At 37.2% G+C, this 22,357-nt stretch overlaps 1 protein-coding gene across 43 annotated transcripts in view; it reads right to left on the bottom strand.

The window, feature by feature from the left end:
• The window catches only part of PTPRD (protein tyrosine phosphatase receptor type D), a 2,308,100-nt gene that overhangs the window by 107,892 nt on the left and 2,177,851 nt on the right, over positions 1–22,357 (bottom strand). For 27 of the 43 annotated variants that reach the window (XM_055092146.2, XM_055092147.2, XM_055092152.2 and 24 more), the window contains 2 exons: positions 14,467–14,508; positions 13,861–13,958 (listed from right to left, as the gene is read on the bottom strand). In XM_055092146.2, the coding sequence (XP_054948121.1) occupies positions 13,861–13,958; positions 14,467–14,508 (140 nt within the window). The remainder of the gene's footprint in view (positions 1–13,860; positions 13,959–14,466; positions 14,509–22,357) is intronic. The other 16 variants (XM_055092155.1, XM_034929726.2, XM_055092158.2 and 13 more) reach the window with 1 other exon arrangement.

Raw genomic sequence — 22,357 nt, 5'->3', positions numbered from 1 at the left:
AAGGAATAGAAAAAGAACAAAAATGGAAATCAATGCCCAGTTGCACGGCAACATCCACCAACTCTAACACTTAGACTGAAAATTTTTATTCTCCTTCTGTCTCAATAGATGACAAGCAGGTCAATTAATTACTGGTAGTGGGTGGTAAAGTCTTCTACCTTCCCTTATGCAGCACCCTAACTGCTCTTAATAAAAAGGGAGGCAGCATTTCATTGTTCATTAACTATACTAATTATAGCTTCTCAATCACTGCAGCCACATAGGCACTCCTGAGTTGTAGAACGGCAATAGAAGAGACTCGACCTAAGCCTGCAGGGATGGGAGTAGGGGAAACACAGCATTGAGAAAACAAAAAGGGAAACCTGACATCAGAATCTGAACGTTATTACATTTACATTAAATCATGTTTCATAATAACCAGAGAAACAGAATTTCAGCAAGAGAGAAAGAATCTAAAAAGATCGTCCAGTCCAATCACCTAAATTATGTTTGAGCTTCTGCCTCGTCAATCTGGCTCAATAAGTTATATGCCACCTGACATAATGTTCATTTTAACAGAACTAAAAGCTGGAGCAAAAGCAAACAAAACAATAATAACAATAAATTCTTAAGCTAATGGAAATAAATGTAGGTAGGCAGTGGTTTTGTATCCTCCTGCCATCTTGAAATACAGCAAGCATCTTCTGATTGTATAGTAACAGCTCCTATCTCTTCAAATCATTTAGCAGCTTTTGTATGAAATTAAGTTGCAGAAACATGAAAGGATTTTGCATATATGAAAAGGTGTTTTTAGAATCTTAAAGGTGAATATTACTATATATCATATTACAAGACTTATAAATCATAATTTATGGTGGTGAGCAAGTTTCCCCTTCTTCATTGGTCTTATCTAAATGAAACTGGAATCTGACTCATGATATGCAGTGAGAAGGGCACCTTGCCAGTATAGGTCTCACTTTTTTTTAATCTTCAGGGTTAGACAAGTAGGTAGACTCTGGTCTATAATTGACAATGTCAAAACAAGAAACAAGTCAATACCAACTATCCCCTGTGAGAGTTAAGGCTGAGTCTTTACACCTTTAAATCCCATCAACCATCTGCTTTTTTTTCCTTGATTTTATTTACCTAGATCAAGATCAGAAGTCAAAGGCAGTCACTATAATATAGGTAGTTATAGAATCAATCTGAGGAATTATTTCTAGCCCAACTAATCAAATATATTTTTCTGTTTGACAAGGTTAGGATGGAATGCTATTTGTTTCAGATATAAATTATAATCCTTTCATCATCTTCAAACTTGCTAATTTTTAATAAAAATTAAACAAGAGCATGCAGCGGGTGGCTGGCTATAAAGGTTCCTGTCCAAATCATTTAAAACTAAGTCGTTTTGTTGTTGTTGACAGACTGTCTCTGATGTTGAAAAGCAAAAATAAAATATAATTATAACAAAAAGAAATTTGGGCCAATAATCCTTCCTTGGGGTCACCTGACTACTATGTGATCACCTTAACAGATAAGTTAATGACACCAAATCTTCCATGGTGAAAAGTGTGGTGAAAGGAAATCAACTCTCAGAGGCAACTATTTATAGTGGTCAGAACATTACCCAAACCTCAGACTACATGGGTTCATATCCCAGCTTTGCCATTTACTAGCTGTGTGACCTTGAGTAAGTTACTTAACTTTCATGTGGTTCAACATACCTTCTGTAACATGGGGAGACTAACAGTACCTACCTGGAAGGACCGAATGAGTTAATGTTTACAGTAATGCATTCCGAAGAATGTCTGGCACATGGTAAGTGCTGTACACATGTTTGCTATCACCATTATCCTTGTAAAGCACTATCTAGACTCTGAAACTCTATGGAAAGACTATTATGATATTAAAATGTGCAGTTTAATACTAAAGAAATGATATAAAAATACTCTGTTAAACTGGCAGAAAAATAAAGAAGGGGGACTGGGAAGAAAAAAGGAAGGAAAGAGGAAGAGAAGGGGAATAAAAGAATGAGTGAAGGGAGGAGGGATCATGAGAGAAACAACGAATTAAATCAGGGGTCTCCGTGAGCCACTGGTTGAAGTTGAGAGGACTGACGAGTGCCTGCTGTTAAGGAAATTTTTTTAGCAAGTGATATATAATAAAGTTCTGATTATGCTTCATGCATGAACTTTTAAGCTAAAGCCAAATACTCTGATTGCTGCATCTGTGACGATGGAAAGACTAATGTTTCCCAAGGCCTAGCCAAAACTGCAAATTCATGTAATGTCTTAATGCTTACATCCTTCACTTTCATCTATACTCCCAAAGCATGGTGGTGTGCCCAACAATTGTTTTTTCAAAAAGAATGACAAACTGTTTAGCCACAGTAGAAAAACCATGACAAATAATACTGCCACTACCATTTTATAATTTTACAATTAAATACATAAATAGTAAAGTCATCCCTATGATGCTGGGTTACGTCAGGCTCTAGGCAGCCTTGTTCCAATCTCTTCTTGCAGCACTGTTAAAATTTTCCCTGAAAGCTGTTCACAGCAGTGACATAAACATAGACATACTCATTTGGTCCCTCAGGTACTTGGAGTTTCAGGAGGAATTGTAGGAAGTGATTTCCACGACTTTTCTGAACATTTTTCAAATCACTTGGTTGCAGACTCCTTCCTATATTGTTATGACCTTTCAAGGGTGTGATCACCTTTCGCACCTCACCTCTCAGCAGCATGACCCTGATGCTGCAATGACAGTCACAGAATATGTTGGGAACCCCTGAGCAAGCCACGCTTCTTCTCATCTCCATGCTTTTGCATGCACAGATCCCTCAGCCTGGGGGCTTGTATTTCTGGCAAACTTCAGTGACTCTCCAAGTCATGGGCACTCTGGGAAGACTCTCGTCAATATTGTCCCACTCCCAAGATTAACTTAACAATTATTTTTTGTTTTTTTTTTTTCTGTTTCTCCTAGAAGACTATGGACTCATTCAGGACAGCTTATTTCTTGATTATTTTTGGTTCTCCAGTAAATGTTAAACAGATGAAGGCATTCAAGCTACTCTTCTTATAAACAAAGAAACTGAGATCAGGAGAGTTAAATAATGTGTCTAGGGGCATTAAAACTAGCAGAGACACCAGGACAGTTTCCATTCATCAGTGAAAATACCTTTTTTTGATATTTTAATGTGGATATAATTTCCAGAAATGACATTACGTACAAAATATGAAAAGAACTCTGTAGTTCTTCATAATTACCCTCCATCCTTGTCACCCTTTACCTTCCCCTAATTGCTTTCATAGAGCTCCTTTTTGGAAGAATGGGAAGAGAATGTTACAGAAGATAAAAATCACTTGAGAAAAAAAAGTCATGTTAAGTGACTGACAGGTCATGCATATTGAAGTTCACAATAACAAGAGCCACTTCTGTTTACTAAGCGCAGAGGGCAATGGGCCAGGTGCCTGACATATATTCATCTTCATAACAGTCTCATGGGTAGATACTAATATTCTCATCTTAAATAAGAGAACCAAGGTTCTGAGAGGTAAAGTAACTGGCTCAGGATCAAGCAGCGTAGCTACTAATTGGCCCAGTCAAAATACAAACCTTGTTTTCCCTGACTTCAAGGCCCTCCCCAGCATCCACTATGGCATCCCTCTAAGTACACACTTAGCATTCCGGTGCTAAAATCCCAATTTCACTTTGAAATGAAAATACAACTCAATAAAGAGTGTCTTTTTTCAGTCCTTGCTATGGTCTCTTGGAAGTTGAAAGCTTGCTTTGGAAGCAGAGACAGAATTGTTTCCTGAGAGCCTTGGGCTCCACATGGGAGCAGGTGAAAAGACATTTTGGAGAATGTCCAGTGATGGTCAAGGGCCAATTAGTTATAGAGAACTTATATGAGAACAAGGACTGAGAAAAAATGAAAGTTGAAATTGTATGAGAATAAGGACAGGGAAACAGAAAACGAGTTACGTGAGAGTCCCTTAAGACGGGTAGGACTCCCACAAGAAAAAAACAAAAGGCTCTACTATGAAAGATACGAAGTTTAATGTTAGTAAAGAAAATGTCTGAGGTTTTTTTTGTTTTTTTTGTTTTTTAATGTGGGTGAAAGAACAAACATTTTAAAAGTCTAAGGAGAAATAAGCTTTGGAACTTGAGAAATTACTTGCACTTTGAGTTTTCACAACTATAGAAGATCAGTAAGAAAAAAAGACTATAAGCACATAGACATACGCCCTGTTTTGGATGCAATGTTTCTTCTAAGGTGAGCTGCTGTGTCTTTGTGTTCTACTAGATTTGTTTATAAGATGCCAAAAGCAGCCCACTGGGAGGGGACTCTGTACTTTTTCATTTTACTTGGTGAGACTGGTCCTTAACTACAGAACAAAGACAGCATGTTCTCAGATGGCCAACTGGTAGGCCAATCTTTGCTATAAAAGCGGCTCAGGGACTTTAATCAGTAGGTACTTTTGAGTTAAATCTGAGGGGTCTGCATTAAAATGTAATCACTTCTGCACTGTCTAGGGATAGTAATAGCCTATTTTCTGAGAGAAAAGAGCCTGAAAATAAGGCTTCACTGCTGATAGATCAGGTGGGGATGTCAACTGGAAAAAGCAGCTCTTTACAGCAGGACACTCTTTCTTCTGTTTGCTCCTGTTGTTGATACTAGCAATTTTGATCACAACAAAGAGTTTCTATGAACCGTAAATTTAGTTAGAAACTGATCCAGACACACACTTTGGTTAATCACCTGCTGTGTGCCGAGTGGTGAGCTTGTTACCACGTGGCCAACAGCATACCGAGAGGCCCGACACCTGACCAAAACACCTGACCCAGAGAGGCTTGATCACAGCAAATGACTGGTGGGTAAGAAAGGGCAACATAACAAGTGCTAATTGCACTGGTTTAAACTAGCAAGTTTCCATTTTTTTCAGTCTTTTATTCTTCTTCTTATTATTGTTATTATTATTATTATTATTATTATTTTTACTGACATCAGCAAAGCCCTAAGGGTTTGGCCTGGGATAGGAAATGGTAGGGTTTCATTGATTCTAAGACATACATTTTTATTTTCCAAATTCTAACATCTCTGAAATTGATGTGCATCTTAAAATTGATGGCATCTTGCAATTATAGGGGTGATATCTTTTATTCCTTAGTGGTACATGCAATGATGGGGTATCTTAAAAGTGATGGCACCTAGATGAGATAAAATAAGTAATAGTTACTAAGACTACTGAGTACTGGTGTCAGGAAACCTGATAAGCATGTATGTGTTTGTTTTTAATGATTGTATGAAGTAAGTACTATGATTGCTTCTTTATATAGAGATGAACAAATTAAAATACAGAGAGGTTCAGTCATCTGCTTAAGGTCACACAGTTTGAGCTAGGGGCCAAACTGGTGACCTGAGCCAAGGGCCTGTATACTTAGCAACTGTGTCATAATATTTATTCCCACTGCTGGCTCAACAAGTAGAAAGCCCTGTGTGGCAGGCAGAGAGGTTTGGACCCAATCTGAGAAGCAGAAAAACTGCTATGTTCGTAAGGAATTGAGCAAAGACTCTCCCACACCCACCTCCAATCCCAGGGTATTAGGAGATTCTGATCTGGAATAGTAAATTTAGCCATTCATCTTCCTCAACTTCATCCATCCCAGGCACAAAAATATTGTTACTGCTTTTTATTTCACAAAATCGCTCATTTTTCTCATTCCATTACCAAACCACCATAATTTGTTCTCAACTTTTTTAAAAACAATTTTTTATCTCTTGTGACTCATATGTCAAAAATACTTAGAAATGGAGGCCTTCCCTTAGAAATGGAAGAGTCTAATCCACTCTTCCACTTTGCATAAAAGATGAAAACAGATCTCTGTCGCCCACCACTTCCTTCCTTCAAGAAAATGGGGGAACCACCTTCAAGAAAAAATCCAGTGCATGCAAAGTTGGCCAAAAAAAGTTGTGTGTGTATGTATGTGTGTGTGTTTGGTTTCTTGTTTTTGTTTGTATGATTCTTGAATACATGTCCCCCCTCATGAGCTTACACATAAATTATAAACTAATAGAAAGCAGATATGACAGTAGTTTTGCATTATAAGTGCTCAGAGGTTTACAAAACCTAATAATGATGACTGTTTTACTAATGATGGTTCTGCGCCTGTGAATACACTGTGGCACATGTGGTCAAATATACCAAGAGTCTTTTTCAAGGGAAAATAGAAATGTTTTCTTTTGTGGTCATTGCTTAGATGACAGACAATTTTTGTCCCCTCTGTGGAGAAATACAATGTTTACTATCAGGAGTGAACAAATTATCTATGGAGAAAAGCAATGCGTCCTTAGCATGTCATAGAGAACCACTGGGTTTTCCCAGGAATAGTCTTGCAATGGAAATTGGTAACTATGACATTTTCACAGAAATTTTAAATATCAATATTTTGATCTACTTTGATACTAAGGTTTCTGAACTCTATCATCAGGGCATAGTAAGAAATAAAGTCTGAAACATTTAAGTGTTTATATCAGGTAAGTTAAGGTGCAGTGAAGAAGAACAAAACAAGATGAATTTGTGACCTGGTTCTACCACACATAGTAGGGGTGTGACCTTGGGTAAGTCACTTCTTTCTCAGTCTTATGCTCCTTACCTCTATGATGGGAGAGTGAAACCACATGATCTCTGTGGTTTAGAAAGCTCTAAATATTAAAAAACATGACCTAAGCAATGTTTTTAAATGTCTCTATACGTCTCAACACTGTCTTGATGTATTTCATTATTCATCAAGGAAATATATTTTTCCTTTATCTGTCTTACTGAGTGATGGGAAGATTTTAACTTACTCTACAAAGGTATAATACATATTGTTATAAAAACAGAAGGACAGGGCTCTGATATCTGAAATATTTCATATAAAAGACTCATTATCATCATCACAGACAGGAGATGTGAGAGTGCTGCCATGAGAACAGGAAGAAACTCAGCACATGTGGGTGCTGAATGGCGGGAGACATGTGAGCACTGAGACTGGAGACAGTCCACCTCCAGAGACGGCAGCAAAGGCGTTGGGACTGGGCTTTGTGATGAGAACAAAACAGATCAAAGAGGCTTTCTTCAGGGAACACTTCTGTGAACCACAGAGTTTCCTGTCCCTCTCCAATGGCAACAGAAAGATTGCTCCGAGTTAATACATAGCTTTAAGGTAATACTACTAACAGAGCTAGTGCTGACTAACTTGAAACTAGATGTCTGATGACTGTTCATCTCTGTGTAACTACCATGACAGGATGGACTGTGGTCCAAAATGTGACTTGTAAGTGAGCTGATAGGAACTCAGAAAAAACGCTGTTGTTGTAACTACTTAAAAAGGGGTTATTATCTCAACCCACACCACAAAATGTATAAAATCTAGAATGTACATGAAGTAGAGTATGTGATTTGGGACAGTATTTCTATTAGAAAACTGTACCTTGAGGACCACATTGGGAACTAGTTTTACATTTTCTCTAACTTTATAACTTTTCTTGATAGTGACCACTGGGATGCCCATTAATTCTTTTTATTTTTTTTACTTTTTTTCAGACAGGGTCTCCCTCTGTCACCCAGGCTGGAGTGCAGTGACATGATCTCAGCTCACTGCAGCCTCAACCCCTTGGGGGTCAGGTGATCCTCCCACATCAGCCTCCTGAGTAGCTGGGACTACAGGTGCATGCCACCACGCCAGGCTAATTTTTTTTTTTTTTTGTAGTTTTGTAGAGACAGTTTCACCATGTTGCCTAGGCTGGTCTCAAACTCCTGGACTCAAGCGATCTGCCCGCAGCATCCTCCCAAAGTGCTGGGATTACAGGTGTGAGCCACTGTGCCCAGCTGGGATGACAATTTATTACACAAAGACATCATCAATATCTTTTAAAATGTAGATTCTGAATCAGTAGCATTGGGGTAGCGCCTAAAATTATACATTTCTAAAAAGTTCCCAGGTGACGCCAATGCTGCTGGTCTGTAGTCCACACTGACTATGAGACTACCAGAACATGCATTTCTCATGTGCCTTTCCCTTGATAAAATGCACTTCACTCCTCTTCCTAGTTCCACTAAGAGTGCCATCTTCTCTTCAATACCTTTCTCAATTCTCCAGATCATTATGACCTTTATTGAATCCCAAAAACATTCCAGCACTTAAGATTACCTCCTTGGTATAATTCTCGTTTGATTGTATACATTTGTCTTTGACAACTACAAACTCCAGAAGTACAGGTTTCTTACAACTTCTATATTTTCTCAGCACTGAGCACAATGCTTTTCTGTAGTACTGTAGTGGATAATTATTGGTTCCTTCTCCCAGCTCACAAGCCTCCTTACACAGAAACTTCGCTCTCCCCCATCTAAGATCTGTATGAGTGGACTGTTAGCAGTTACGTCCCAATGTGTGTCACCACAACAAACAGTCAGTTAGATAGAGTTCAGAGTTTGCTCTCTGGCATTTAAAACATGACTGGCAAGTACAATTTAGTCTCTTTATGGGGTCTGTATGTAAATGAAAATATGATTAAAGACCATGTTTTCTGTGCGTGGGTGAGAAAAAAAGAAGACGCTGGCTTGTATAAGGGGAAGAATGAAGCCACCACAGAGAAAGCACAAAGATGAAAGCTCCAGAGAAGATATCAGGAAATTGCCACAGCTCTTCAGTTTTAGATGACAGTTCTTAATCTGTAGCTTTACTGTTAGCCTTGGCCCTATAATACATCAAAAATGCTCTTCTGTATTTCCTTGAGAATTTCTAGGGGCTGTAGTTGCTTACGATCTATCTAGTCTAAATAAGATTTGTACATATATGACTGTGATGATGCCTACTGATTAAATTTTAAATATAGGCGTCTATATGCTATCTCAGAAAATGGTGAAATGAAGACTGGGGGTCATGTTCTGTAATACATTACCCTAAACCAATGACATTCCTCAAATTGAAGTCTTTGGAGCACCTGCATCAAAGTCACCTGAAGAGCTCTTTTAAAATGCAGATTTGTGGATACCACAGCTGACCTATTAAACTAGCATTTCTGGGGCTGGGACCAGGAATTTCAATTTTATTGTGTCTCCGCCAGGTTTTGGTATCGGGATGATGCTGGCCTCATAAAATGAGTTAGGGAGGAGTCCCTCTTTTTCTATCGTTTGTAATAGTTTCAGAAGGAATGGTATCAGCTTCTCTTTGCACCTCTGGTAGAATTTGGCTGTGAATCTGTCTGGTCCTGGGCTTTTTTTGGTTGGTACGCTATTAATTACTGCCTCAATTTCAAAACGTGTTATTGGTCTATTCAGGGATTTGACTTCTTCCTTGGAATTTCAATTTTAAACAGGCAACCAAATGATCTGTAGGCGCCAGCCTAAGATTTTGTTTGGCAAGGTCTACACAAATTATTCTGATTTAAAGATTCACCAGCCTAATATATGGACTTTAACAGCCATGCCAACTTTAAGGAGGACTTTATTCCCTGCATTCCAGATGCCATTCTCAAATTGAGACTACTTAAATTCCAGCAGGACTTTTCAGTTTCATCTCAGAAAATGGACATCTAAAGTGTTTATAAAGACCTGCAGAGATGGGGTTACACTAATTTATCAAGTCCATTCTTCTAGCTTTCACTAAATTCACTGTTGGAGTTCAACGGCCTTTACAGTACAGGAAGTGTCTAATAATACTGTGCTACAATTTAACCTACTTCCTCGTATTCTGACCTCAGGATCAGTGCAAACAGCTTTCACGCCTTTAACCTGTTTTAGTCTTAGAATCAGAGTAAAAAAAAATTAGCTTCATGCATCTTACAAGTTCTGAGTAAACATTTACTCACAGTGATTATGCCAAAATAATCAGGTGTTTCAAAGCAATGTGAGTTTTCTTTCCTCCATTTTCTTTGCTGAAAGCCAGTAAAAATCTATTCAAATTTATGTAGAAGATAATAAACAATTTTTCCCCACAAAGTGTTGCTCTGAGCCTAAATTTTTAGGTTGAGGTCTTAATCCTATTATCACAGTTGAATACAATACTTAAACATCTCCTTCATGCCGGTTAAGGCACAGTAGAGTCAATTCATGCCCAGGGAGCTTTAATCATAGATCATCATCATGAACATCAGTGAAGAGTCTATGTGGGCTATCATGTCCACAGCTAAGCCTACTGGGGAAGCTGTGCATAGCAGCATTGCCAGCATGCAGTTCGTAACTATTTTCAAGAAGCACTTCTGATCTAATGGCTAAATGAGGATCATTAAAGTATCTTTACATGTAGCATTTCTTGAAAATTCCATATTTAAAAGAGGCCAGTTATTGTATTCAATAGATGCAACTGAGATTGCTTGAGTGATGGTTTTATAGCCATGTGCTGCATAATGACCTTTCAGTCCACAACAAACCACAAATAAGAGACTGATCCATAAAACTATAATAGATCGGAAGAAATTCCCATCACCTAGGGATGTGGTAGCTGTCGTAACGTCCTAGCACAGTGTATTACTCCTGTGGTTGCAGAGATGTTGGTGTAATTAAACTTATTCTGCTACCAGTCATATAAAAGTCAGGCACATACAATTAGGTACAGTACATAATATTTAATAAGTGAATATGTTACTAGTTTATGTGTTTACTACAGTATACATTTTATTGTTATTTTAAAATGCACTCCTTTTATTAAAATAAAAAGAACTTTAAAACAGCCTTAGGTAGGGCCTTCAAGAGTTATCCAGAAGAACGCATTATCATCATAGGAGATGACAGCTCCAGGCTGTCACCCTGAAGACATTCCAGTGGACAAAATGTGAAGGCAGAAGACAGTGATATTGATGATTCTGACTCTGTGTAGGCCTAGATTAATGCGTGTCTTTGCAACTTAGTTTTTAATCAAAAATTCTAAAAAGTTAATATAATTTAAATAGAAAAACGCTTATAAAATAAGGATATAAAGAAAAAATGTTTTTGTATAGCTGTACAATGTGCTTGTGTTTTAAGCTAAGTGATATCAAAAGAGAGTCAAAAAGTTTAAAAATTTTATAAAGTAGTTACAGTAAGCTAAGGTTAATCTACTATTGAAATAAAGTTTTAAAATAAATTTGGTATAGCCTAAGTTTATAGTGTTTATAAAGTCTACAGTAGTATACAGTAATGTCCTAGGCCTCCACATTCACTCACTACTCTCACTGACACCCAGAGCAACTAAAAGTCTTGCAAGCTCCATTCATGCTAAGTGTCCTACATAGGGGCACCATTTGTTTGTTTGTTTGTTTGTTTGTTTGTTTCACTCTTGTCACCCAGGCTGGAGTGCAATGGTGCGACCCTTGGCTCACTGCAACCTCTGCCTCCCGGGTTCAAGCGATTTTCCTGCCTCAGCCTCCCAAGTGGCTGGGATTACAGGCACACGCCACCACGCCTGGCTAATTTTGTATTTTTAGTAGAGACGGGGTTTCACCATGTTGACCAGGCTGATCCCGAACTCCTGACCTCAGGTGATCCACCTGCCTTGGCCTCCAAAATGCTGGGATTACACACGTGAGCCACTGCGCCCAGCCTAAAAATCTTTTTTACAGTATTTTTTACCTTACCTTTTCTTTGTTTAAACACACAAATAATTGGGTAAAGTAACTTGCTGTACACGATTGTAGCCTAGGAGCAATGGGCTATACCATATAGCTTAAGTGTATAATAGACTATACTATCTAGGTTTGCTATACTCCATGATGTTTACACAGTGACAAAATCACCCAAGAACACATTTCTCCAAAAGTATCCCTGTCATCAAGTGATGCATGACTATATTATTGCCCATGGTTTAAAGTTATATTGGTGGAGAGTGAATTAACGGCTTATTAACAGGTCGAGCTATCATATTTCCGTAATTTGTAACCCATTACATAACTTATAATCAAAAATAAATAATTAAAGCAGGGCTATGAAAAAATATCACATGGCAAAATAATAAGAATCATATAACAATAAAAAGTAGGTTGGAGTGATGAAAGATTTCTGGTTCATAAAAATTGACATAACTAAGAGTTTTTTATGGTGCCCCAGGTGCTATTTATGATTTGCCTTATTTTCTCTAAACTCACTGTGGAGCCCTAAGCCCTAAATTAGAAACTATAGAAAGTGTTTTAAAGGATACTGCATAATTTTAAAGGAGCTATTCTGATCAAGAGGAAGAGCAGGAAAGAAATAAGCTGCGACCATTTGAGAAAAGAAGACAACGTGCAATCCGGTGTGAATTTTCCTAGCATTGAAAATGTTCTCCTGAATGCTTGGAGCAGAATAAAGGAAAATATAACTTCACCAAGAGGCAAGGAAACAAACAAAATCTTTGCATCCTATCAAATATGTGACAAAGATGCTGCAGTATGCAAACTGAATGAAACGTGGTCTGGCTCTTGAGGGTGGAGGTGAATGAGACTACAGATATGTTTTGGTTTTCCAGCACAGTAACTTAAAATAATGAACACTGGAATATTTGAAGATTTTGGGAAGGCCATGCCACAGGCCTCACTGCTCTATGTTCTCTTACATGGAGCTTCTTCTTATTTTTGTGACCCCTCTAAGCCACTTGAGGTTGGGGGTCCTCTTAGAGGTTACTACAGAATGTGACAGGGTAGAATGTTACCGCTGGTAGGTCCAGTGCAACTGCCCCAATTAAGGCTCATACAACAGATACCAAGAGGTAACAGGATGTGTTAACGACTCCCAGTAAGTAAATCAATAGAAACCCCGATGGTGAAATTTGGGCTGCCCAGGTACCCAATAACCTTTTATTATTTGGTATATCTACAAGATTTTAGTTGTACATTTTAATCTTATGTTAAAACTGGTCTAGAAAAAACAATTATGGTCCAGTTATCAACAATTCATTAATTGGCTTCATTAAGGGTCCTTGTTGCTGGAGAATACCAGAAATACCCAGTTGTATAACTTTTTGATTGATATATACCACAATATCCAAATACACACACACACACACACACACACACACACGCACGCACGTGCATACACACAGGCTTTTAATTTACCTTCATCAAGAATTCACAAAGAATCTTTAAGGATTCTGGAATTTTAAGATAGCATTCAGCGCACCATTCCTTCAAAAACAAGCAACTCTCTGAAAATACATTTCTATCTTAATATTAGCTCTAGCATTAATTTAGATTGAAGGATAAGATAATATACATGTACTCAATAATTACAGAGTTTTCATGGCTTATAAAACCAAGAGTCTTGAGAAATGTACTTAATCTTCGTAATCTTTCTTTCTAGATGAGGATTCTTATCACAAATCAGTGTATTTGGCACCTATTTGGTATGCTGGAAAGCTTATCAATTTAGTATATTCTAGGAACTGAAAAATCAGAAGACAAATACTGCATGATCTCATTTATATGTGAAATCCAAAGAAGTCAAACTCATAGCAGTAGATAATAGAATGGTGATTACCAATGGATGGCTGGCAGAAGGGGAGATGTTGATCAGTTTTAGCTAGATGGCAGGAATAAGCTTTAGGGATCTATTACACAGAATGGTGACTATAATTAATAATAACGCATAATATGTAAATATATACAATTATTGCCAATTAAAAATAAAATAAAAATAAAAAAACAGAAAATTCATAATCTCAGCAAGTAATATTGAACAAACGTAAAATTAACTTTTTAAAATTGTAATTACTATATTGCTTGTGCAGACACTTTTAAGTTGACGGTTCATTATACATTTTTAGATCATATTTGAGTCATATTTAAAGGGAAAAGCACTGATGAAGTTAATTTTCAAGAATATGGTCAAAAAAAGAGAAGAGTAACTCTTGAAATTACTGTAAAGAATAAACACAGTGAATTACCTCATATTCCTGGGAAAACTTCAAGTTGTCATTTGCTTTCAATCTTTCAATGTGGTCTGCAAGTTCCAAGATGGGTATTGGAGGATGGCTAGCCATACCTATTGAAAAAAGGAAAGAAGAAACACATTTGAAAACAAATGAAAATGATGCTAACTATTCCAAAATATAGAGAATACTATAGTTAGAAATGGCCTGAAAATATGTGAGTAGTAAAGATGTTTTAGGTGAGGAAGCAGGCAAATAGTTTGGTTACTCAAAGCAGGACATGCTCTGGGAAGATGAATTTTGTAGCCAAATGAAAAGTCACCAAGCATAATCTCCAAACTAACACTCCTAGTGTAAAAGAAAGCATTATTGTGCTATGAATCAATGAGGTTAGCTAGTGGAGAAAACTGACAGTCAGGCTTGATGTCAACTTCTGCTTTGAGTAATGACTTTTATGCCATTTCAAACTCCTTCTCCTGCACTGTGTGAAATGGAAATTGTGTGGAATTAAATGGTGTAAAGTGAAATAAGAAAACAGACACTGAGAAAGGCCTAAAAGGGAAAGAGTAGTAGCTTGATAGTAAACATAAAATGACTTATGCATAATCAAGGAAAACTAACTTGAAGAATGAAGGTTACCAGGGTAACCGGAATCATCTGAACCTGCAAAGGAAATGATGGTGTAAATAAAATAAAATAGAACAAATTCTTCAAAAAAAAAATGAAATGGAAAGCCTGATATATTTTTTAAAAGGACTAATTAAAATGCTGCAAGTTTTTACAGAATTCACTATACATTGTGGCTAGTACAATGTGACTACTACATTAAGATCGCTAATATTTCACAAACCTGTAGGTAACTGACATTCACATGCAAACACAGACACAAAGAATGACATGCACCACGACTCATTGACGATAATCACTGACGGCACAATCAGACACCAAACTGAGCTTCAAAAATGTTTCCACTAGTAGCAGATTGTAGAGGCTGGGGTTGCAGCCTTCTCCTGGACATTTATAAATGGCCACACTAACAACTCTGTGATATTTTGCCCCAGGTCCCCATTATTCAACCCCCAGCAAACCCACAATCTACTTCAGGTGTAAACATCTTTGTCCACTAATGAGAAATGGATTCAGGGAAGTGAGCAAATGGTGAAAAGACAGGAGGGAAAGAGGGTGAAGAAAGAAGGAAAGCAGAGAAGGGGTGACACATTCTAGTTCATTCAGCCAGCGGAAGATATAGTAATTTCATAGATTCCATGAAAAATAATCCACTATTAATTTTGGTGACTCCTGTGTCTTTCTGATGTTTTCTCACTTTTCATATGATTTGTCTTTTATTTCTTTCCTATTAATTTTACAGAAGTATCATGAAAGAGCATTGCTGACTCTTATCTTACAGATATAAATTCCAGCTGGCTAGAAAAACCTGAACTAGCATGTCCCCAGGGAAGCCACTGAAGCAGGAAAAGAATGAGGGAGGAGCTCAAACTGGAAGCCATGTGTTGACATTCTGCTGTCACTGTGGCTCTTTGGAGGAAGGCTACAGAATGATGGCCATTGAGTCAACACGACATGTGACTACTTTAAGAGCATTTTAGGAATTATACCATTGTTAAAAGTCACCCAGTAAGTTCCTTTAGCTCAAATGCCAAATTATTAATGGTTCTGGTAAGTTAAGTAAAAAGCTACCCTGCTTTTTGAAGACAACCACTTTAGCAAGTGTTGTGAATTGTGGTGGTTTAGTTTTTATGGCTATGAAGGTCTGCTTCCAGTCAGCTAAAATTTTAGTGGAGAGCCAATAAAACTGAATTGCTTGCAAGTAGAAATTCTTTGTCGGTGATATAATAATGCCTTTGGAACAAAATTTTGGAACCCTTTCTGAAACTTTTCTGTATTAATGATAGAACTGAAATAATTTACATTCTATGGAGGAAGTGTGAGGGTGACAGTGATCTGATAATTACGCGATCTTATCCAGATGAGGCACCCCCAACGAAAAGAATGGAAATGCAAAGGCACAGGTGACTTCACGCTTATCTGGAAATGGAAATGGACTGATGTGGACATCATTACAGTGCTTTCACAGAGAAAATAATAGAGACAAAGATGTTTAGACCTTTTCGAGCGAATCGTGGGAGAGAGTTATTATCATATATGGACTGAGTGGTGGTTTGGCTAGAGAGGGAGGACACAGAGCCAATCAGGGAGGCGTAGGGGACTGAATTACTGCTCAAAGCTGCAAAAAGTAAAGCCAGTTGGAGATGGGAAAAGTATTAGTATAACAGCAGTAGAAGACCATAATAATAACCAAAGATGTGATCAACATATTTACTTGTGGCATGCACTGGCACATGGTCTGGAAGTATTATATTGGAAGCTTATTAAAGAAAAATTCAAGCAGACCTACATTGATTCATTATATTCCACATCAGAATATATATACATATATGTATCACATGCAAGATATCATAGCATTCAAGAATCGCTACATAAAACTTATCATTGGATACCATATTGCACTCAATTTCTAAGACAAGTAAAAATGGCAGATGGATGTTTCACAGAAAAGGGAGGAGAATCTGTGTGAATCCAATGGTACGGGAGAAAGAACCCTGGCTTAGAATACTGGACATGGGTTCTACTTCTGGTTTTGGCATCTACTAATAGGGACAAATCACCTTTTGTGAAGCGCCTTGATTTCTTTAACTGTTAAAATAAGAGTATAGAACTAGATAAATTCAAGAGCCATTCTCTTCTTCATAACTTTCATTCTTCCCACATATAGACAGAACTTCTGAACAGAGAAGGGTCTATTGGTGCATATGTAAGGGTTCTAAAAGTTATTGTACCTTTTCTTTGAAGGGGGAGAGTACTTACTTTTTACAAAATGGAAAACTAGTATGCAGTTGAATTATTTTTTGAACTATTTAAGTTTGTTGCTATTTTCTTTCATTAGCCAAAATGTATACACAGTCTATTATGATGTTATATCATATATCAGAAAAGACCGAATGTCGGCATAAAAATAATCATCAAGAGTAAAACTCCTCTAAGTTGAAACTGTTTAGCTCATATCAGAAAACAATGACCAAGGATCTACTTCAAAATATTGTTACACAATTCTGCAGAAACATCTCCACTGCCCAATATTGAAACAAAAGTTATATGATATAAACAAATATGTTAGATTTTGAATGAAAAGGTAGACACTAAGAAAACTATGAAGTTGACCTCACTGTGGTATCTTTTCAACGTTTTGTCTGGCAACCTGACCACTGCTCAGTCTATAAACCAAAGTCTTTACTACATCAGAGTTTACACATTTAAATTACTTGATGTGCTTTAATTTTTTTTTTTTTTTTTTTGCAGGCTGTACACCAGACCAATTAATTCAGGTCTCTGGATGTGGGAGCTATATATTGATATTTTTAAAGTTCCTCAGCACTGGCTCTTAGTCCTACAGGATTCATGATGGGGGGCCTATAACTCCATTTATTCCTTTTTTTCCCATTTAGAAATCATATCAGGATTTATGAGAATGAGATGAGCTTTCTCTTGGTGATATTCTTGAATCCTCTCTAACACCCCATTAGCAAGCTTTAGTACTCAGCTATTATTGGCAGCAAAGAACTTGAAGCAAAGCTAACAAACAGGGAGGGCTTGCCAGTGTCATGACCTCATCAGTTCGAAGCTACAAATGTACAATAGAAATGTATTTTTTTTTTTTTTTTGAGATGTAGTCTCACTCTGTTGCCCAGGCTGGAGTGCAGTGGTGCTATCTCGGCTCACTGTAAGCTCTACCTCCCGGGTTCAAGTGGTTCCCCTGCCTCAGCCTCCTGAGTAGCGGGATTACAGGGACGCGCCACCACACCCGGCTAATTTTTATATTTTTAGTAGAGATGGGGTTTCACCATGTTGGTCAGGCTGGTCTCAAACTCCTGACCTCATGATCCGCCTGCCTCGGGCTCCCAAAGTGCTGGGATTACAGGCGTGGGCCGCTGCGCCCGACCCATAAATGCATTTTAAAGGCACGCATCAAATCTTTTAAGACTTTTTATTTTGAAGCTATGATCTCCACAATGTAGAGTCAACATGAAAAATGACAGATGCGGTCACTGAAATCTGCCTTAGGTTGGAGGAAAAAACAGGATGGCTCCCTTTAATAGGGTACATATTGGTGAGACTGATGTCACGGTGACTTCCTTATAAGAAGTAAACTTTAAAATCATGGCATTTTAACCTGAGAGGCACCTTAAAGATGACTTAGTCCAGCACTTTCACTTTATACAAGAGGACTCAAATCCAGAAAAGTTAGATGACTTCTCTACATAAGCCCAGACAGTAAATAACAACATCTCAACATGCAGCTTCGGCATCTTTCTACTGTACTATTCCGAGAACGGCATTTGCGATCTTCTAAATAAAGTGGGGGGGCAAAGTCTCCACAGATGGAATGGGCTAGGCTGGTAAGATAAATGACTGAAGATGGCTAAGTATCATATAGTCAACATTTTCACACACAGAAAATACACTCATTCCCATTTCCTCACAATGAGCAGGTTTCCAGGGCTGGCTTTTGTTTCTCTACTTTGAACAGAGACTCCAGAAAGAACAGTAATTCTTTACTATGTGAAAAACAGCCATAAGTGTGACATAAGTGGCAACTAACGCTCAGTCTCAATGTCACTCATCTTTAGGGCTAGTGTACACGTTGGGGGGCTTCTGAAAAGGGTGAAATTATTCAGCTCCAGGACTTGCTCTGCCAAGTGGGAATGCAAGGCCAATCGGTTCAGACTGTTCAGGTTTTCAATAGCCACTCAAAATCCAGAGTATCGTGTGGCATTTCCTCAGTTTTCAATGTTGACTCAAAATTTTGTTGAAACTCAGTCCATGTCAAACGATAAGCTCTTTTGCAGACCACATACGGCTAACTAGATTATGGCCTTTGTTTTAAAAGAACAAAACCTTCTTTAATCTGTGTGTATGTGAATTAGAATCAAGGAGTGCTGGGAGTGACAGACTGCATGCTTGTATCCACAAGGCAATGGACTAGATACTGCTTTGCGCTGGGGATATAAAGAAGTATGCTTCTTGCATGGTTCATCCCCTATGGGTTCATCTACCTCCCCCTCTCTAACCTGATCCCCCATTATCTCTACCAATTAGAAAAATGAAGCCCAGAGGAGTTAAAGAACTCGATCAAGGTCATCATTATCAGCAGAACTGTAGCTACATGAGGAATCTGATCCCATACCCTGTCCACTCTCATTTAGCACATTTCACATGACGCCATGCTGTCTTTCCAACCATTTAACACCCCTGGACAAGTGGTGACATGTACATAAAGCTGGGTCTTTAAGATTGTTTGGGCTCTCTATGCAGCAAGACAGAGATCATAAACCATCCTCAGTTTGCGAAAAAGTGTCAATACAAGGACTTCACCTAGGTCATCTGTTTCAGTGGTGGGGAAGAGGAAAAGGGGATGCAAAAACACGTCTGTATTTTCCAGTTATTTCTTGCCAAAATATCCTAAGTTTCCAAGAAAACATGAACTAAAGGTATTAATTGAAAATGTTAAAAACTGGAATGCTATTTGGCAGAATATTTTTTATAAGTTAATTTATGGTATTTTTGCTTTTCAAAAGTCCTGCTCTGTTTTACTAAGTCAGTAAGGCTACTGAATGCTTCAAATGATTTTATTATCCATAGAAAAATATTTATCAAACACTTCCTCTATTTTCATATTTTTAAACCTTGCATTAAATGCCAATAGGCACTATATAACTATTCTGCTACGTAGAGTTTTTGAAGTCATTAATAACCGTGGTACATCTTTCAGATGATTTTTTTCTGTCACTATATACGTGTGTTTGTAATGACTCAGTAATTCTCTTCGTGATTTTCCTTACTGATAAATTGTGATAAAGACTGGAGAACAGTTTGTGCTTATGGACCAAAGAGAAGCTAATTTTTTCATCAAATCAATTACCACAGTCTTAACAAAAGTAGACTTCTATGAGTTAACAGCCAGAAAGAGAAAATTCATTCATTAAATATTTGTCATATTTTTGACATAATTTATGCACTATTTAGAATTCCCTGAACGAAATACAAATACTCTGCTATATTTATTATTTGCATCACAAACTAATGATAAATTAAAGATAAAGAGAACATTGATTTGTAAGCTTTCTGATACAACCATAATGACAATTAGATTTAATTTGTGACTGGGGATCATCATTAAATGAAAGAGTCACCAAAAGTGCTTTTCTAGGTAAGCAATGAATGGCATAATTAAAATTCAATTTTTTTACTTGATTCCAGGAGTTTCTGTCCAGCCTGGGCAACAGAGGAAGACCCCGTTTCGGCAATAAAAAATTTTTTAAATGAACCGGGCATTGTGGCACATGCCTGTGGTCCCAGCTACTTGGGAGGTTGAGGTGGGTGGATTACTTAAGCATGGAATGTTGAGGCTACAATAAGCTATGATTGTGCCACTGCACTCAAGCCTGGACAACAGAGCAAGATCCTGCCTCAAAACATGTAAAAAAAATTTTGTAAAATTCAATTCTAATGTAGACTTTCTCAAAATACAGAATTTGAACAAGCTATTTATCAGAAATTTCAGAAAATAAAACAGAAAGAACACATCCGGTATTCTTAACTTAGGTCATATGCCTAAATTCCTTACTGTATAAAATAAAATATGAATGTATGAAGAAAGTATATATAAAAATGGATCTTGTTAGCATTGATCCAATTAATAGTATTAATAGATCAGAAGAGACAGCTCAAGAGCTTTTTAAAGCTTATTCAGTTGCTGTGCAGACATTTCTGCTGCTGATACCACTATTTCTGATCCGTTAACTTTTTATGAGTTTGTTTTTGTTTTCACAGCCCATCAATCACCTACCATCTATGTATGCTTTAGGGAAAAAAATATTAAGGTCATCCACTGAATGAAAATGAGGTCTTTATGTTGTAACATCTGATCATCGAGTTTTAAATCTCTTTTCCTAAAAGGTGCAAGCACAAACACTATAGTTTTGGTTTTGTTTGCAGGTATTTTTGGACCAGGGAGGAGGTATGAACAGGGACAGCAGACACTTTAATATTGAATATGCAGGCAGAGGGGAAGGTAATCATTGGTGCACCACCAATGCTACCAGTAGCATCTTCTCTTACAACTTTCTTTGTACTGAAAAGAAAGTGAATTTCTCTAAGATCGTCAACCTCTATATTTTCTGTGCTGGGAAAAAGAAGAAAAATGAACACATATTAGTAATTTGTTTGGTTTTCTTATATATCACCATCTTTTAATAATATTATGTTTATTTTCATCATTTTGCCCAATTCTAAAGGCCATGGGCCAGAGGGTGTCAAACCTTCAGTAAAGGATTTTTACAGTATTTTGAAAAGTCTGTAATTGGGTCTCTCTATCAAAATGGTAAATGTGCCTATCCTAGGACCCTGCTATCATATTTCCAGGTGTCTGACATGCAGAAATAGCAATGATGGTGTCAAAATATATGGGCTCAATAATGCTCATTACAGTGGTATCTGTAATAGCAAAACATGAGTAATAACTTAGCCTCCATTAATAGGGAATGAGTTAATACATTTTGATATCTACAGAACTGACTACCATCATTGTCATTATCTGTTAAAAAGAAGATAAGACATAATACACTCACTTGAAAAAAGTCCATTTTTATATAGTTAAATGTCACAACAGCAAATTGTGTGTGTATACATATATGACATACACACACACACACACACACAGCCCTACCTACTTTATATTATATCATTTAAATAACTACATACACAAATTAATTCTGGAAAGATATACATGAAACTGTATATGGCAGATATTTCTGGAGACTAAATTGGAGTAATGACACAAAATATTTTAATTTTAATTTTAAATATGTCAAATAAAAAAAGAAAAAAAGTGATGGAATGAAGAGTAATTTTTCTTCTCTAAAAGTGCTTTTGTTGGCCCGTTTCCCACCATATAATTATAAAAATTTTCAAACGTACAAAAAATTAAAGAGTAACATAATGAACACCTAAATGGTCACAATCTATATGCAATAATTGTTAACAAGCTTATTTTCTATTTTCCAAAATTTCCCCAATAAACATGTTGCTTTTGAAATTAAAAAGATGTTCTGGGAGGGAGAGACTAAAGTAATTTGGAAATTGTTTATAAAACAACGAAAGAGAAAACTTTCCTTGCAAATGGGGCTAACACAGTTCATCTTTGTTTAACAAGCAACATATCTATTCACCCATCCTAGTGCGTACCCAGTTACTGCTGTCTACAGAGATGTATAGAGCTTAATGGACATTTCCTTTAAATGCATCTTTTATAAGTGAATATTTTCTTCCCTTCTTCCATAGACCTTAAAGACTTGTAAAACTTGATCGGCAGTTAATAATTCCAGTAAACTCCTCTACTACATCACCTCTCTCTTTTACTTATTTTGCCCATCTT

The sequence above is a fragment of the Pan paniscus genome, chromosome 11, assembly GCF_029289425.2.
Source record: "Pan paniscus chromosome 11, NHGRI_mPanPan1-v2.0_pri, whole genome shotgun sequence".
NCBI classification, from domain to species: Eukaryota; Metazoa; Chordata; class Mammalia; order Primates; family Hominidae; genus Pan; species Pan paniscus.
This window is presented reverse-complemented; position numbering and strand designations above follow the sequence as displayed.